Source organism: Leucoraja erinacea, chromosome 6 (assembly GCF_028641065.1).
Source record: "Leucoraja erinacea ecotype New England chromosome 6, Leri_hhj_1, whole genome shotgun sequence".
Taxonomy (NCBI): Eukaryota; Metazoa; Chordata; class Chondrichthyes; order Rajiformes; family Rajidae; genus Leucoraja; species Leucoraja erinaceus.
The window spans coordinates 73907257-73926695 of record NC_073382.1 but is presented as its reverse complement, the minus strand read 5'-3'; the positions used below and the strand labels follow the sequence as shown (position 1 = coordinate 73926695).

Genomic DNA, 19439 nt, shown 5'->3' with positions numbered 1-19439 from the left:
GTTACCAAACTTGCAGATCTGAGTCTCTGCGCATCCCTCTGCAATTGGATCCTTGACTTCCTCATTCACAGACCACAGTCTGTTCGTATTGGTGGAAATGCGTCAGCCTCGATAACAATCAGCACGGGGGCACCTCAAGGCTGCGTGCTCAGCCCCCTGCTGTACTCACTCTATACTCATGACTGCGTAGCCGGTCATAGTGCGAACTCCATCATCAAGTTCGCTGACGACACCACTGTTGTGGGACGAATCACTGATGGGGATGAGTCAGAGTATAGAAGAGAGATCGAGCGACTGTCCATATGGTGCCAGCGCAATAACCTGGCCCTCAACACCAGCAAAACCAAGGAACTGATTGTGGACTTTGGAAGGAGTAGGATGGGGACCCACAGTCCCTTTTATATCAATGGGTCGATGGTTGAAAGGGTCAAGCTTCAAATTCCTGGGCGTGCACATCTCTGAAGATCTTTCCTGGTCCGAGAACACTGATGAAATTATTAAGAAATCACATCAGCGCCTCTACTTCCTTAGAAGATTACAGAGAGTCAGTTTGTCAAGGAGGACTCTTTCTAACTTCTACAATACAGGTGTGCAGTAGAGAGCATGCTGACCGGTGGTTCGGCAACTTGAGCCCCCGGAGCGGAAAAGTTTACAAAAAGTAGTAAACACTGCCCTGTCCATCATCGGCTCTGACCTCCCTTCCATCGGGGGGATCTATCGCAGTCACTGCCTCAAAAAGGCTGGCAGTATCATCAAGGACCCACAACATCCTGGTCACACACTCATCTCCCTGCTACCTTCAGGTAGAAGAAGGTACAGGAGCCTGAAGACTGCAACAACCAGGTTCAGGAAAAGCTACTTCCCCACAGCCATCAGGCTATTAAACTCGGCTCGGACAAAACTCTGAACATTAATAGCCCATTATCTGTTTATTTGCACTTTATCAGTTTATTTATTCATGTGTGTATATATTTATGTAATGGTATATGGAGACACTGATCTGTTCTGTAGTCATGCCTATTATGTTCTGTTGTGCTGAAGCAAAGCAGGAATGTCATTGTCCTATCAGGGACACATGCCAATAAACTGCACATCATTGTAACATATGTAAGGCTCACATTCCAGCATCAATGCTCTGATCATACTCGACCAGTGATGGTCAGAGATTTTCAGGAAGATAAAGAAAATGCTTCAAGGATGTTTTGAATGTCTCATTGAAAAAAAAAATGCTCTGTCAATTAATAGTCTTAATTTTTATTAAATGTTCCCAATTGCCAAATTATATATATTTGAAGAACAGTTGGCAATTTGTACACATCAAAATCAGGAATGACAGTGTTAAGGAATTAAATAGATTCTTTCCATTAATTAAACTGTGTATATGCGTTACAGATCCCTCACTCTGCACGAGCAATGCATTGCACCACCATACAAGTGTGACTTATTTTAAAGGGCCTGTCCCACTTAGGCAACCTTTACAGGTGACTGCTGGCACCTGTGATAGGTCGCCGAAACGTGTTGAAAATTCAGCGGCGACCAGAAAGACGCTACGACTCTTTGGAGACCTTCCACGACCATAGGGGACCTCTCACGGCCATACAGACGACCCCTGGCGCCATGTTGCGGGTGACCTCTCACGACCATATGAGGTCTCCAAAGAGACGTAGCGTCTTTCTGGTCGCTGCTGATTTTTCAACATGTTGAAAATTTCTGCGACATATCACGGGTGCCAGCAGTCGCCTGTAAAGATCGCCTAAGTGGGACAGGCCCTTTACACCAACTAACCTCGAAATGTAATGCTAATTCATAGGATTTTTATATTTTGGACTTTGTCCTTTAAGAAGTGTGCTGTGCAAGTTCATACTTTTTCTTTAATTCTCTTATTTGCTTGTAGCACAGAAGCCCTTTCGACCTACAAAGCCTTTGCTGGTGATCAGAGCAACTACATCAATTTCATTCCCTTATTTATTTTCCAGTAATTTATTCTCTCTTACAAGCTCCTTTGATGATCTTATCACCTCCCTATACTATGGGTAATTTACAGTGGCCATTCAGCTTATGCACTAGCACAATTTAGGGATGGGGGGGAGGGGGGGGGGGGGGGGGCGCGAGAGGACTGGAGTCTCAGGGGGAACGTGCAAGTTCCACACAGGATCTAGCTCTAGTAGCTGGAGCTGTGAGACAGAAGCACAATTGCTGTGCTGTTGTCTCAGCCATATTGGAGGCATATTAAGACCAGTCCTGGATATGATTCTGATCTATATCTCATTGTAGGTAGAATACCATGATAAATCATTGCACGAATAGTCCACTAAAGCTGCTATAACCCTTTTTACTAATAGTTCCATTTTTAAACCTCCACAAGTAAATTTAGGGGTATTTTGGGCATTCAAAAGTTAATTGAAGTTTCTGCATGTTTATGATTTCATCTTTCAAGTGCTTATAAGAAAATGTAGAATAGGTTTGTCATGAGATCTTAACATTTCCAGACTTGTGCCAAAGCAAAAATTGATGTTCATGAATTTAAAAGACTGTTCCTATACCTGACTATTTGTGGTTAATGCCATCTGAAACAAATTAAATACTTGTACTGTTACTGCAAAGGGTTCATGCAACAGGTACATTTTGTGACACTTCCAAATGTATTAATGATTGTGGACAATCAGCCATGATCACAATGAATGACGGTGCAGGCTCGAAGGGCCGAATGGCCTCCTCCTGAACCTATTTTCTATGTTTCTACGTGTGGTCAAAGTGCACATTGTCAGATTTTATGAAAGGATATTTTTATACATTTTAGTTTCACCATGTAGAAATTACAGCTGTGTTTATAGATAGTCCCCCCACTTCTGGGCACCATAATTTTTGGGCACATGGCTTCACAGGCGTTTGTAATTGCTCAGGTGTGTTTAATTGCCTCCTTAATGCAGGTATAAGAGAGCTCTCAGCACCTAGTCTTTCCTTCAGTCTTTCCATCATCTTTGGAAACTTTTATTGCTGTTTTTCAAAATGAGGATCAAAGTTGTGCCAATGAAAGTCAAAGAAGACATTATGAGACTGAGAAACAAGAATAAAACTGTTCGAGACATCAGCCATACCAAGGATTGCCAAAATGAACTGTTTGTAACGTCATTAAGAAGAAAGAGAACACTGGTGAGCTTACTAATCGCAAAGGACTGGCAGGGCAAAGAAGACCTCCACATCTGACGACAGAAAAATTCTCTCTATAGTAAAGAATAAAACCCAAACACCTATCCGACATATCAGAAACACACAGAAATTGTCTATGACCACTGTCCACTGAAGACTTCATGAACTGAAATACAGAGGCTACACTGCAAGATGCAAACCACTGGTTAGCCGCAAAAATAGGATGGCCAGGTTACAGTTTGCCAAGAAATACTTAGAAATGGAAAAAGGTCTTGTGGACAGGTGAGACGAAGATTAATTTATATCAGAGTGATGGCAAGAGCAAAATATGGAGGAGAGAAGGAACTTCCCAAGATCCATAGCATACCACGGTGGGGAGGGTGTTATGGCCTGGGCATGTATTGCTGCTGAAGGTACTGGCTCACTTATCTTCATTGATGATACAACTGCTGATGGTTGTCGCATAATTAATTCTGAAGTGTATAGTCACAACCTATCTGCTCAAGTTCAAATAAATGCCTCTAAACGCATTAACCGGAGGTTCGTACTACAGCAAGACAATGATCCCAAACCTACTGCTAAAGCAACAAAGGAGTTTTTCAAAGCTAGAAAATGGTCAATTCTTGAGTGGCCAATTCAATCACCCGATCTGAACCCAATTGAGCATGCCTTTTATATGCTGAAGTGAAAACTGAAGGGGACTACCCCCCAAAACGAGCATCAGCTAAAGATGGCTGCAATACAGGCCTGGCAGAACATCACCAGAGAAGACACCCAGCACCTGGTGATATCCACGAATCGCAAACTTCAAGCAGTCATTGATTGCAAGCAAAGGACATGCAACAAAATACTAAACATGACTACTTCATTTACATGACATTGCTGTGCCCCAAACATTATGATGCCCTGAAATGGTGGGACTATGTATCAACACTGCTGTAATTTCTACATGGTGAAACCAAAATGTATAAAAATGGCCTTTATTATAATCTAACAATGTGCACTTTAACCACATGTGATTTATTCTATTACAAATCTCAAATTGTGGAGTAAAGAGGCAACTCCTTGCATTTTATGAATGTCATGTTGACAAACATTCTATTGTTCAATGTGCATTTTGTAATTATTATTTTAATATTTTAGTAATAAATATTAACATTTCACTTAGTGTAAATGGCGGGTCGGCCAATTCAGTGGGGATTGAAGTAGAGTTAACACTTCATGTTGATGCCCTTTCATCTGAATGACAAACCTTGTTTTCAATGGAATACATTATTGTCACATGTGAGTAGGCACAGTGAAATTCTTTGCTGCATACCCAATGTACACTAATAGCAGTCACCTACAGCGCAGACAAGTTACAAAGCACGCCGGCTCCCCCTTTTGTTCTCCCCCCCCCCCCTCCTCCACACCGGTCCCCCCATGCCGGGTACTCCATTGTTCTTCCGCTTCATGCAGGAAGATTGTTCCTAGATGCAGGCTAGATGCAGGAAGATTGTTCCCGATGTTGGGGAAGTCCAGGACAAGGGGTCACAGTTTAAGGATAAAGGAGAAATCTTTTAGGACCGAGATGAGAAAAACATTTTTCACACAGAGAGTGGTGAATCTCTGGAATTCTCTGCCACAGAAGGTAGTTGAGGCCAGTTCATGGCTATATTTAAGAGGGAGTTAGATGTGGCCCTTGTGGCTAAAGGGATCAGGGGGTATGGAGAGAATGCAGGTACGGGATACTGAGTTGGATGATCAGCCATGATCATATTGAATGGCGGTGCAGGCTCGAAGGGCCGAATGGCCTACTCCTGCACCTAATTTCTATGTTTCTATGTTTTCCCCCTCACGGTGGTCCTCCATGCTCTCATTGACAGTCGACCCCGGGTCAACCCGCGAGGCCCCATCGTCGTGAGGCTTCACTGCTGCCAAGGCTTCACCGCTTTCGACGCCCCACTTCACACTTCAGTGGTGCCATCCCGTGCCCCAACCACGAGCTCCATTGGCCGCTCCGCCAACCTGCGAGGCCCGGCTCCTCCATCTGATCCCCGAGGCCCCGACTCCAGCTTCTACGTGGCTATCCGGGAGGCATTGAGGCCACGGCGCCTCGATAAAGGGTTGTCTAGTATAAAGAAGGGGTAACGTAGAGAGAGAAGAAACAAAATGAAGTGTTGAAAGGAACAGAGGCAGGAAAATTTAAATACAAATGAGGTGAATATGTAAGTGAAGCAAGTTGGTGAACAAATGTTATAGGCTGGATGCTGGAAATGATAAAGCAGAAAATGCTGTTTATTTGAAATTGTTGGATTCATCTTGAGTCTAGAAAGTTGCAGATTGCCTAGTTTTAGCTGTCTCTCGAATTGATATTAAGCTTTCTTTCAACCGTGCAGGAGGTCTCAAGGACTTAGAGGTTAGAATGGGAGTGTTATCATTGTTTTAATCAGCAAGCCACTCAGCATCAGGCCCACAGGCTGATGGAGGTATTCCATAATGCTAAATTTGTTTTTGATCTGCCTGGTGCTGAGGAGACAACATTATACAGAACACTAAATTGAAAGGAGTGCAAATAAATTAATATTCAGCAGAGTGTTTAGGGCGCGAGATATTGAGAGGAAGTGTATAAGAGGGCAGGTGTTGCACCTTCAGTGATTGCCTGGAAAAGTGCTGTAACAAAGCAAATAGGTACAGGTATTAGTGTAAATTAAAGAGTGATCCTTTTGGAATACTGTAAAGGGAGGAGATGGGCTGGTGTGTGTCCATGTGTCATCACTGCTGCTTTACTGATATTTGTATGAAGTCTGCATTAGTGAATTGAAAACAAATCCCAGCGCAAATAATATTTTTTGCAGCAACTCTTCGCTACTGAACCACATTTGTGCTTGCTTCTTCATTCTGATTGGTACATTGAAAGGCTTGTCCCACTTGGGCGTCATTTGCGCGTCATTTACGCGACATAATTTACGCGTCACGACACACAAAGCGCACATCGTGACGCGCACGTGATGTTCGCCTGGTGCGCATTACGCGTGCATGGTGCGTCGTGACGTAGGCAGTGACGCGCGGTCGCGTGCTGCGCCCCAGGATTTTGACAGGTGCAAGATCTTTGTGCGTCACGCAGATGGCGAGCAAATGACGCCCAAGTGGGACAGGCCCTTTAGTTTAGTTTAGTTTAGAGATACAGTGCAGAAACAGGCCCTTTGCCCCACTGGGTCCGTGCTGACCAGCAACTCACACATATTAACACTCTCCTACACACACTAGGGACAATTTTCAAATTTATTAAGCCAATTTACCTACATACCTCTGTGCACAAGCTCTTATAAACATCTCCATCAACAAGCATTTAAGAAAAAAAAATTTGACCATGGTTCATCGTCCTAATTATTTTCAGTGGAATTTAAATGTGGAAAGCTCATTGCATAAATGTAAAACACCAGTGTTATCTTACTGCAAAAATGAAAACTGAGATGGAACTCTTATTTATTGTAAATCTGTGGAATTCTCTGCCACAGATGCAGTGGAGGCCAATTCACTGGATATTTTCAAGAGAGAGGTAGATTTAGCTCTTTGGGCTAATCAAGGGATATGGAGAAAAAGCAGGAACGGGGTACTGATGATCATCCATGATCATATTGAATGGTGGTGCTGGCTATAAGGGCCGAATGGCCTATTCCTGCATCCATTGTTCTATGTTTCTATGTAAGACAGACTGTGAATATATTTCAGAATTGACAAGGCATGCCATTTAAACATGATTTAGTTAACATTAGATTAGATATAGTATGCTAGTACTGCATTTAAGTACATCCTGCAATATATGCAGATTCATTGCATATAATGTGCAAACCTCCGTAAATTTAAGCAGTTATTTGAAGCAAATTACTCTTACTTTGCTCTTATGCAGATTTATTTAAACATTATTTGTACTCGTAAATGTAGCATCCATTGATATTTTGCTATATGATACACATTGTTCTCAAGACCATAAGGCCTAAGGTACAAGATGTTAAGGACTAACACTCCCAAAACTAGGTAGAATTCTGTTTCATAAGAACAAACATGTTTGTAAAATTATTTGTTCTTATGGAATAGGATTCTGCCTTGTTTTGGCAGTGTTATGTTTTAATATCTTGTCCTTTTTTTTCATCAAAAACATGAATAATGCCAGTCTATAGTGATGTCAGATTCTGGACATACCAAGCTGCCACCCGTAGCTTGCAGTCGTGGTCCCACCTCTGATTAGAGGTTTAAATTTCACTCCATAAATCTTGAATGTGTTACCAGGCAGACACTGCAGTCTAGTTTTGTATGAGTGTTACTTTATTATTGAATTGAATTGAATCCTTTATTTGTCATTCAGACCTTTCGGTCTGAACGAAATGTTGTTGCCTGCAGCCATACATGTAATAATAACAACACACAATAAACACAAATTAACATCCACCACAGTGAGTTCAACAAGCACCTCCTCACTGTGATGGAGGCAAAAGTCTTATGGTTACTGTCTCTTCCCTCCTCTTCTCCCTCTGCTCTGAGGCGATACCCCCCGGGCGATGGTAAGTCAGTCCCGCGGTTCAAGCTCCGCGGCCCGGGGGTGGTCGAAGCTGCCGCCCTCCAGTCCAGCGGACGCAGTTGTTGCCACGGGAGCTCCTGAAAACAGGCACCAGCCTGTGACCTGTGAGCTCCCGACGATGTCGTCCACTGGCCCGCGGCCGAGCCCCGGATTCAGGTCGCTGCCGCCAGAACGCCGCCTCAGCCACCGGAGCACCGTCTCCGCCCCGCACACCGGGCCGCCCACACGGCAGCGTCTCAGCCCCGCACCGGGCTGCCCACACGGCAGCGCTCAGCCCTGCACCGGGCTGCCCCCACGGGAGCACCTTCCAGCCGGGAGCCGGTCCACCCACACGGGAGCACCTTCCAGCTGGGACCCAGGCCGCCCTCATGGGAGCGCCTTCCAGCCGGTAGCCGCGCCGCCCACACGAGAGTGTCTCAGCCCCGCGCCGTCCACTCGCACCGGAGCGCCGAGTCGTGCCGCTGCCCGAACGTCGCCGCAGCTCGAAGACGGCCAGCCTCGCGTTGGTGAGTACTGGCTGGCTCTACCTCCGGAGCCTCGAGGTCGGTCGCAGGTTGGAGGCCGCCAGCTCCGCCATTAGGCCTCAGCTCAGGCGGGGGAAGAGAAGGGGGATATGACAAAAAAGTTGCATTCCCCCGAAGGGAGAGACAGAAAGCACTGTTTCACCTCCCCCCCCACACACACATAACACCACCTAATAACCAAAAATTTAACTGAACTAGACAAAAAAAACAACACAAAAAAGTAAAAACAGACAGACTGCAGGCGAGCCACAGCCGTTTCACAGCGCCGCCACTTCCGGAGTAGATTATAGATACCATCTTGCACTTGATATGTTAAAACTAAGATCTCTCATGTAGATAATAAAGATTCCCATGTATAAACCCATCAAATAAACTGAACACTGTATCGGCAGCATTGCATTTAACTCCATTACTGAAATTCATTGCCATTGAATGGAACAGAATTTCAGAAGCACAGTAGTTATTGAAAGTGTTTAACAGCACAGGTCAAAGATAAATTATTCAGCACTTCTAATTTTACTTCAGGAAAGACAGAACATCGATCTAATTGCCAGCCTAACTTTTATCCCTCAATCGAAATAACGAAAGCATATTTTCTGAACATTTATTTCATTGCTCTTTCAAATTCCCATGATTGTATAAAGTTGATTAATATAAACAAGCTTTTAAATGTCTTTACTCATTTGAGTCCATGGAGTCTTGTTTGCAACCCTTCCTATTGCTCTGTTAAATATAATATGCGTTTTACCCGATGTCAAATTCATGGATCATTATTCTATGTATGTCATTATTAGTTAGTTATGAAAACAGTTGCTGGTTTCCATTGTACCTTTAAATTATTCTCTTGGTTACAGTCCTTAAAAAATATCAATGCCCACCAGGGTTACTCCATATATTCCCTGCATTTACTGTTGGCCATGACTTCGTTGGTAGCATTACCTTGGTACATAACATTTTACATTCAACAACGATTGCAGTGCTTGGGCACATATCTAGACATGAGAGTCTGTGGGTGCTAAAATCTTGAGCAAGAAGCAAAAAAGAATCCTCATCCAAAACGTCTGTCCAGTCTCCTCTACAGTCTGACCTGCTGAGTTAGAAACATAGAAACATAGAAATTAGGTGCAGGAGTAGGCCATTCGGCCCTTCGAGCCTGCACCGCCATTCAATATGATCATGGCTGATCATCCAACTCAGTATCCCGTACCTGCCTTCTCTCCATACCCCCTGATCCCCTTAGCCACAAGGGCCACATCTAACTCCCTCTTAAATATAGCCAATGAACTGGCCTCAACTACCCTCTGTGGCAGAGAGTTCCAGAGATTCACCACTCTCTGCGGGAAAAAAGTTCTTCTCATCTCGGTTCTAAAGGATTTCCCCTTTATCCTTAAGCTGTGACCCCTTGTCCTGGACTTCCCTAACATCGGGAACAATCTTCCTGCATCTAGCCTGTCCAACCCCTTAAGAATTTTGTAAGTTTCTATAAGATCCCCTCTCAATCTTCTAAATTCTAGAGAGTATAAACCAAGTCTATCCAGTCTTTCTTCATAAGACAGTCCTGACATCCCAGGAATCAGTCTGGTGAACCGTCTCTGCACTCCCTCTATGGCAATAATGTCCTTCCTCAGATTTGGAGACCAAAACTGTACGCAATACTCCAGGTGTGGTCTCACCAAGACCCTGTACAACTGCAGTAGAACCTCTCTGCTCCTATACTCAAATCCTTTTGCAATGAAAGCTAACATACCATTCGCTTTCTTTACTGCCTGCTGCACCTGCATGCCTACCTTCAATGACTGGTGTACCATGACACCCAGGTCTCGCTGCATCTCCCCCTTTCCCAATCGGCCACCATTTAGATAATAGTCTGCTTTCCTGTTTTTGCCACCAAAATGGATAACCTCACATTTATCCACATTATACTTCATCTGCCAAACATTTGCCCACTCACCCAGCCTATCCAAGTCACCCTGCAGTCTCCTAGCATCCTCCTCACAGCTAACACTGCCCCCCAGCTTAGTGTCATCCGCAAACTTGGAGATATTGCCTTCAATTCCCTCATCCAGATCATTAATATATATTGTAAATAGCTGGGGTCCCAGTACTGAGCCTTGGGGTACCCCACTAGTCACTGCCTGCCATTGTGAAAAGGACCCGTTTACTCCTACTCTTTGCTTCCTGTTTGCCAGCCAGTTCTCTATCCACATCAATACTGAACCCCCAATGCCTTGTGCTTTAAGTTTGTATACTAATTTCTTATGTGGGACCTTGTCGAAAGCCTTCTGGAAGTCCAGATACACCACATCCACTGGTTCTCCCCTATCCACGCTACTAGTTACATCCTCGAAAAATTCTATAAGATTCGTCAGACATGATTTACCTTTCGTAAATCCATGCTGACTTTGTCCAATGATTTCACCACTTTCCAAATGTGCTGCTATCCCATCTTTAATAACTGACTCTAGCAGTTTCCTCACTACCGATGTTAGACTAACTGGTCTGTAATTCCCCATTTTCTCTCTCCCTCCCTTCTTAAAAAGTGGGGTTACGTTTGCTACCCGCCAATCTCCAGTTCCTCCAGCATGTTGTTTATGGCTTGAGCAAAAACCTCGGCTGATGTCCAGGACAGTATAATAGTGCTTCAATGTTGAATATGCTACTTTTCAAAGAGGATTAAGGCTCCATCTGATTCCTCAGATGATCGTAAATGATCCAGTGGTTTTACTTTACAAAAGCAAGACTGTTACCCATAGTAATTCTTCAAAAAGCTTATCAGTGGTGTTGGTGTTTAACTGTTAAAATACTATATTATTGGAATATTAATGGAGTATATTAATGGAGTATATATAGGGATGATAAATATAAACTATTTCCACTTACTTGGGAATACAGGACAAGGTGCAGAGTGTAAAAATTAAGCCCGGCCTTTGAGGAGTGAAGTGAGGAAACATTACTACGTACCTGTATAAAAATTACAATTTAGAACAGTGTTCTACGAACAACAACTGTAAGTTGTACAGCAAATGCAACTGAGTCCATTCTAATTTATTGAAATAGAATTTAGATGCACAAGATTGACAGGATTTAGGAGAAATGTGAGTTGTCATGGATCAGCTTTGATTTTAGCAGAATAAGCTTGAGAGGGTTTAATTGTCTATTCCTGATTTTTTTTAAATGTTTCTCTATGGTCCTCAATCCAATGCCTTTAGTTGAGTCCCGCTGTGGACAAAGTTAGTTATCATATTCATTACAAGAGTAAATACATTTAAAACAAATATATTCTTGACATTATAGAGCTGTTGTAAATAGAAACAGGCCCTTTGACCCGCATTGCCCATGCCAACTTTTTTTTTGGACTAGTCTCATTTGCCTGCATTTGGCACCTATTCCTTTAAACTCTGCCTATCTATATATCTGTCTAAATATTGTTTAAGAGTCACTTCTGTAGCTTTCTCTGCAGCTCATTGCAGATATGGACCACCTTCAGAGTAAAAATGTTGCCCTGAGTTCGCTCTTAAATCTCTCCTCTCTCACCGTACGCATATGCCCTCTAGTTTTTTGAATCCTCTATCCTAGGAAAACGACTGTGAGCATTCAAGTTATCTATGGCTCTCATAATCATGTACATTTGGCAGGACCCACACCACCCTGGTCACATTCTCATTTCACTCCTGCCCCCAGGAAGAAGGTACAGGAGTCTAAAACTGTAATGTCCAGATTCAGGATCTGCTCATTCCCAACAACCATCAAGCTATTAAACACTACGAACTCCAACTAGACTGCGAACAACGAACTACCTGGGTTGCACTAGGGACTTTGGGCTTTTGTTTTTGCACTGTATCATTTCTTTTTTTATGGAACCTCTTTTTTGTTTGTTTATTAGTATTATCTATTGAGTACGGTGTTTATAAACCTATTATGTTTCTATTGCAAGTAAGAATATAATTGCTTTGTTTCGGGACATATGACAATACAGGACCAGGAGTAAGTCTCTTGATCTACCTGTATAAGGTCGCCTCTCAATCTCTTAACTCGGAAGAAAAAACTCCCAGACTCTTCACTCTCTCCCTATAACTGAAGCCTGCAAGTGTAGGTAATATCCTGGTGAATTTATTTGCGCCGTTTCCAACTTAATGACACCCTTCCTACAGCTGAGTGACCAGACCTGCACACATTTATCTTTAAGTGTGGTCTCATCAACTGGATAGCTGTACAGCTACATCATGATTTCCTAACCTTTGTCCTTAAAACCTTTCCCAGTGAAGGCAAGTGTGCCAAACACCTTAGATTCATAGTCATAGAGTGATACAGTGTGGAAACAGGCCCTTCGGCCCAACTTGCCCACACCGGCCAACATGTCCCAGCTACACTCGTCCCACCTGCCCATGTTTGATCCATATCCCTCCAAACCTGTCCTATCCATGTACGTGTCTAACTGTTTCTTAAATATTGGGATAGTCCCAGTCTCAACTACCTTCTCTGGCAGCTTATTCCTATTAAATTTTTTCCCCTTTCCCTTGAACTTGTGTACTCTGGTCTTCGATTCACCAACTGGGCATGAGCCTCTGTGCATCTTCCCAATCCGTTCCTCTCGTGATTTTATACACCTCTATAAAATCACCCTTCATCTCCTGTGCTCCAAGGAATAGACTCAGCCTACTCAATCTCATCCTACAGCTCAGACCCTCTAATCCTGGCACCATCGTCTTAAATCTTTTCTGTACCCTTTCCAGCTTTCCACCTTCTTCATTAGTTATGAAGGACTTGAAATATCCAAAAGGTATGAAAGTTGCTATTTAAATGTAAGTTTTTTCTCTGTGTAATTCCATGGCAGTCTTCCATTTGATATTCAAGATACTTGTTGCTTATTACAAGCTTACTCATATGCACGCATTGGGAGACTTTCAATTTTGCAGATAGAGCTCAGATAAAGTATCATATTTCTGATAAATTTATAAGCATCATATCTGACAGAGTAACCCTATAATCCCATTCTTTAGGTTTTACTGATACAGGAGAGGTTGAGACAAAGAAGTCAGATGATATTGACAGGATTGAGCCATTAATAGGATTCAGTACTGTTTTATTGACAAGACAATGTCGTGGATATGACCTACTGTATTAAATGGACAGGCAAAACTGGCAATCGGATCATTTCTATGCTTTAATTGACAGGGAAGCCCTTTCAGTAGGGTCTTAATGTTTCTTTCATTGACAGCATACCTGCTGTTAAAAATGAATCTGTTGAATGATGTAAATACACTGAATGCCACAATATAGTCCGGCTAGCTGTTTTATGGTGCTATTGGATTGTGTAATAGAAGAATAAACTGACATGTATAAAAAGCCATTCCATATCATGCTCAAAAATTCAATAATAAAATAGTCAACAACCACTCCAGTATCCTAATACAATTTGACATATTCCATGTTCCAAATGGATAAAAACTAAATAAAATTATTCTCCACCACCATGTATTTTTAATGACTGACTCTGCTCAGTAAACTTTTAAGTGCTTTAGACTTAATTGTGTTAAGCTCAATTAACCCATTTAATCTTGAATTATTTTAACCTCACTACACTTAAAAAACATGAGCAGTTTTATAGTAGTTAATCAAGTTGCAATCATTTTCATTTCCCCCCCCCCCCCCCCAATCTGAGATGTTTGGCAGGATATTGAGTTTTATATAAAGCATTGAGTAAAATTTATTGTATGGGGTATATCTGGTTCTCACTACTTTTGAGACTGTTTCAAAAGGTACACTTAATATTAACAAAAACAGTTAACATTTTTCTGAAATATACATTGCATGACTGAAAACATTAACGAATGGGCAGGAGAAATATCAAGCAAGTAAAAGTTTGTTGCTCTAACTCAAGGGACATTATGCTCTGTGGAAGTCTTATGAAGCCCAATGAAAGGAAGGTGAACTATTGAAACAAGGAAATTGTCTCTTTTTCAATTTGCTGTTGCCTCCCTCTTCAAATAAGCAATTCTGAATAATGAATAGTACCATGAACTGTCTCATTGATGTTATTTTAGAATAATGTTCTGATTGTTAGTCACAAGCAAGAATCCTGAAATATATGATATAAACAATTTATGGAGGAGAAATAATGTATAGCTGGAAAACTGAATGTGTACATTTACGCAGTGCAGAAATACTTGTCCGATTGTATCTAGAAATAAAGGAATATAAGAATAGATTATTGGAGTTTACTTTTCCATTTAGTTAGATCATAGTTGAACGATATCTCAAACTTTCTTGTCTTTGTAACATATCCCGTGATATTTTTATCAAACAAATGTGTCTAATTTTGGCTTGTAAACTGAATATGTTCAGTAAATGCATGTGGATATATCTCCTCAGAACAAATCAATTATTTGACAATGTAATTTCATTTTGGGATACAAACAAAGTGTAGCTAAGACTGGTGGCAGTATGAATATGTAAAGTGACCACAATGTGCAATGGGGTGAATAAAGAAATTGTCACTTTCCTAGGATCCTTGGTCAAGTTGAGATTGTCGGGCATAAAGACAGTTAAAAATATAATTTTATGCATGGGGTTGCAGATCACATGCATTTTCCTGGCACGCTAGTAAGCCTTAATTCTGGGAAGAAGATGTCCAAATAACTCCTGGGCATTTGGAAAGACTGCCACTTCTGTTTGGCTTCTAGTTGAGGATCTGTCACCTGAGAACACATTGTGACATGAATAGCTAATTAGTGCCAGAAAATTCCCTTAATCTATAATGAACCCAAGGCAAAGTCAGTTAATGTTCGTGTGACCTTCACGTGGACAGCCAAGACAGGGTGATGATACAAAACGCCCATAAATTAATCTGGGCCAGCATTGGAATATACTGTAAGTGCTCCCACTGTACAATAAAGTTAGTCCAGACAGCAACATTCACAACTGGAAAAATCATGTGACAAATGTTATGTTGTTATTCACACCATTTTAATAGAAATAAAAGGAATTAAATGAATGTAATGTGTAGCCAATTATTAGCTGACCCAGCTAGGTTTAGTAACCAGGGCTGAAATGTTGCTTTGTAAGGCCCATGCCACTTAAATTTTTATTTTTTATCACCTGTGTTCATATTGAGTTCTGTGGTTGTCAATGACCTGTCACGGTACATTTCTCCAAATGCGCTGCAGCATTTCAGGCTATCTAGCTAAACATAGTAACTAAATGTCAAAATACTGTATTACATGGCAAATCTCTCAATGTCATTCCATTTCAGTAAAGTGCATAATTAGATCTGAAACTAATGGAACAGTGAAGATATGCGAAAGTAAAAAGTGTTAATGTTCTGTTTTACAAGACATATTTGTCAATTCTGTTAAAATTATAAATTATTAATTGAAAATTCCATCTCAGAATTGTGTGGTGATGATTAAGAAGCTATGCCCCTGTCCCACTTAGGAAACCTGAACGGAAACCTCTGGAGACTTTGCAGGTTGCAGGTGGTTGCCGTAGGTTGCAGGTAGTGGAATCAGGTAGGGAGACTGACAAAAACCTCCAGGAACCGCACGGAAACCTTGGTTGGGACGCAAGGTCTCCAGAGGTTTACGTTCAGGTTTCCCAAGTGGGATGCGGCATTTAACTTCATGCTTGCTCTAAATCAAATTTAAAAGAATAAAGTTGCGTTGTTTAACCCAACAACTGTCTTGCCCTGTAGTAATCTGTTTATTTAGGATATGCAGTTATCGAGCCGGGGTCTTTAAGAAGAAATTATAGCATATAAATCAAAAGATAAAATGGAATTTTTGAATTATTAATCATTTGCCTCTCGGAAATTTTGCTTTGCTCTAGGATATTTTAACGTACAATATACTTAAATTTCCTCATCTGTGCTTCACAGACAGACAATTTTCCCGCAGAGCCCAATTACATGGGTAGCAGGCAGCAGTTTGTTCAAAGGTAAGTCCTTTTAAATATCTGTCTTACCTACTCTGTTTGCATTCCTGTCTATATTGCTCAGTCAGACCAAATTACTTAAAACTGATGTGGTGAAGAATAGTGCTGTCTTTTGTTCCAGTAATTCCACATTTAAAGATCCAGAGAGGGTGAGTTTGAGGGACAGTGGACATGGAGACAGCGACCAAGCTGACAGCGACCAAGACACTAATAAAGGCTCCTGCTGTGACATGTCTGCCAAAGATGCTCTCAAGATAAAATCTACGACAGCCAAACCCCCAGTCCCTGAACAAGGTTAGTTAAAGCTGTAATGACTCAAAAGTGAAAAGCTATATGTGCACTCAACATCTTTGAAGAGGATATTTTAGGTTTTGTTTCCCAGTAAAACATGTTTGAGATGGATTATTTTACTCAGGGTAATGGAGTCATTGAATAAACTAATGTTGAATAGATTTTTTGAAATAAATTACTCTCAGTAATCAATCGCTTCTGTTCTATTTGTACCTAATTTTTAGTTCCTTGATTAAAAGCTGGAGAGTAGAATTTGAAAATGCACACTTCCATTGTGGAGTTTGTGCTATGGAGCATGGTCAGGAATTCAGATACAGAGGTAAGTTAGCGCAGCAGTAATTTCCCATGGGCAATGAGTAGGAGCTCTTTCAGAATGTGCTGACCTCACTGTGCCCAGTAACTGAAGTGCATTCCAATATTGCAAAGCAGCGGCAATCAGATTTGAAAATACTACCCATGACTGTCACATTGATAAATCGGTTTTAAATATAAGTAGTTCATTTCACACTTCTTGCACATAAATGAAGTGTACACTAGAAATTGCTTCCTGGTTCATCCCTCGATTCTGTCGTAAAATAAGGCAGGTTTCCCAATTTTGTGAGCCAAACTCATACACGCGAAGAATGCCTGAAATACCTACAATATCAAACTTAAGTATACCTAGTACCTAAACAAGCTGGTAGGCTCTTTGCACGTTCTACTAAAAGTACCTGATTCAAGTTGTCGCTGAGAAGTATTTCCGTCATGCAGCTTGATCAACAGCCCTTAAAAGTTTCTGAACTAAAAGCTAAATTATCTTACATGATATCTTTTTTTGTTCATAGGCACTAAACTTACATTTTTACTACAGTGCAGTTGGACAGCAGTAACTCACACTCATCTGTTACCCATTCACCTATCCATAACTCCCACAGAACATACCTGAGGGTCAGAGTCCAAGCCAACTCATTTTAATGTTCAGAGGTCCTGTAAACAATGTATGGATGGCCAAACAGCATCTGCAGTTGGTCAGGATTATTTAGATGAGTCTCGAAGTTTACTTTGTCAGATGGATTTGGCCTCTAAACCTAGCTGTTTCCTCATTTAGTTTTGACCCTGATCCTAAACCAGTACTTACACTGTTAGCACTGTTTAAACCTTTCATTTTGTTGAGCCATTTTATTGCAAGAGTCAATTGCTTAGAGGTTGTATTTTAGTAATGGCGTCCTTTTATTCTTCTGCACCAAGTCTCGGAAGTTACCTGGCATCCTTGTTTGTTTGGAAATAGTCAAAAAGAATGCAAATATAATGTGATGTTTTCTTTGGAAATATGCCCAGGGAAAAGGATTGGAAAAGGTTAACATGCATTTGGAACCAAAACTTGTGCCTTCTATCTAATATGTAAAAAGAACAATTTGAAAAAGATAATGATTCCACATGTAGATTTCTCAGCGTACATTCCACTCACCCAATGCTGTAAAGTAGGTAAACCTCAAAAGACAAGAGCACTGGGATCGACAAGGAAAAGTAGATAATTTCCAGTTAAAGAAGCAGTTTCATGTAGGCATATCAAATATTCTGCATTGAATAACAAAAATGAAATTAATCGAATTCTATGACAACCCTTACACCATGGTATTAAGTGGCATTTTCCCCCCAAAAAATCACAATTGAAGGGATTGTACATCATTCACAAACGTGCATATCTATTTAACTCATGATATGTAGAATTAAAGTTGATAACACCTTGATGATACTGAGTACGAAAATAGTACAACACATTTACTTTGTAAAGTATTCTGGATTATTATCCAGAGGTTTGCTAAAGCTTTTTAATATTCTGCCAGAAACAAATCCAAAAATGTATCTGCTTGACTGAACAAAATGAGTGTGCAAGAAATGATATAACTACCAGGATTCAGAGGAGGTATCCTTCTTTTCATTGATGCTTTTACACCATTGGTTATGAAATTTTGAGATGTTTTATTCAAACAGTGATAATGTGTCGCATTACGAATATGATGAGTACTAATGTAAACCATTCTCCACATTCTTCCAAGTAGTAACTTAAAAAAAAAGCTCATTCTTGTTTAGCTAAACAGCAAAAGTACCTCCTAACAATATAGAAAAAATGTGAAGTAAGTGCATGACATTTAAGGAAAACCAACTTGATATCTAATATGTTGATGTACATGTTATAAATAATACCGACAAACATTCTTTCAATGAAGTAGAATCTAACTGAACTTAACTTCAACAGAGAGCACATTTCAAAGCCAAGGAAAATGCATTCCAAAAGAAACCACTGTTGTGATATAATTTAAAAAAAGTTGAAGATAAGATTTCTTCAGCTAAGGCAACTGGAATTTCAAATGCAATGTACTTTGAATTCCCTTTTGATATACATGATCTTGAAATTTTCCTTGAATTCTTTATCTGATTTGTAACATAGCACAGAGCAGTAGAGATGATGGACATTTTACAACTTGCCATACGGTCACCCAAGACCATTTCTATAGATTTCAATAAAATACTTTAATGGAGAATCTTTTGAAATCATCACGGTAGCTCTACTTTCAAGGCATTGCCTGATATTATTGGGCTTTTCAGGACTGTTCTGGCATAATTTATATTCATTGTAAGATATTATCATTGTCTCATAACATTTGAGTGTGAGAAAGAGATAATTGTGCTTTTACTTCATAAATAGAGCTCTGAATACCCCCTCTGTTTTTTTTTAATTGAATTTAGTTTACTTTCAGATTGAATATATTTCAACTACAGATATATTTATGTCTGCAACTGATGCTCATAATTACTGAACTGAACCAATCATATTTAAAAACTTTGAATAGGATTCACAAACATTTAACACTTTTCCGTTCCCACCTAATTAATTAACACAGCTGTCAAATCATAATTATATGTTAGACCAGTTTGTGAATTCTGTTCTTGACTGACTAACATATGTAGGGCATTAACATATTTGAAGTACCATCAAATGA

General features: G+C 40.7%; 1 protein-coding gene across 3 annotated transcripts in view; it reads left to right on the top strand.

Moving 5' to 3' along the window:
* Positions 1-19439, top strand: part of LOC129698314 (protocadherin-17-like) — a 135401-nt gene that overhangs the window by 15560 nt on the left and 100402 nt on the right. For all 3 annotated transcript variants that reach the window (XM_055637396.1, XM_055637395.1, XM_055637397.1), the window contains exons 2-3: positions 16109-16167; positions 16286-16458. In XM_055637396.1, the coding sequence (XP_055493371.1) occupies positions 16109-16167; positions 16286-16458 (232 nt within the window). The remainder of the gene's footprint in view (positions 1-16108; positions 16168-16285; positions 16459-19439) is intronic.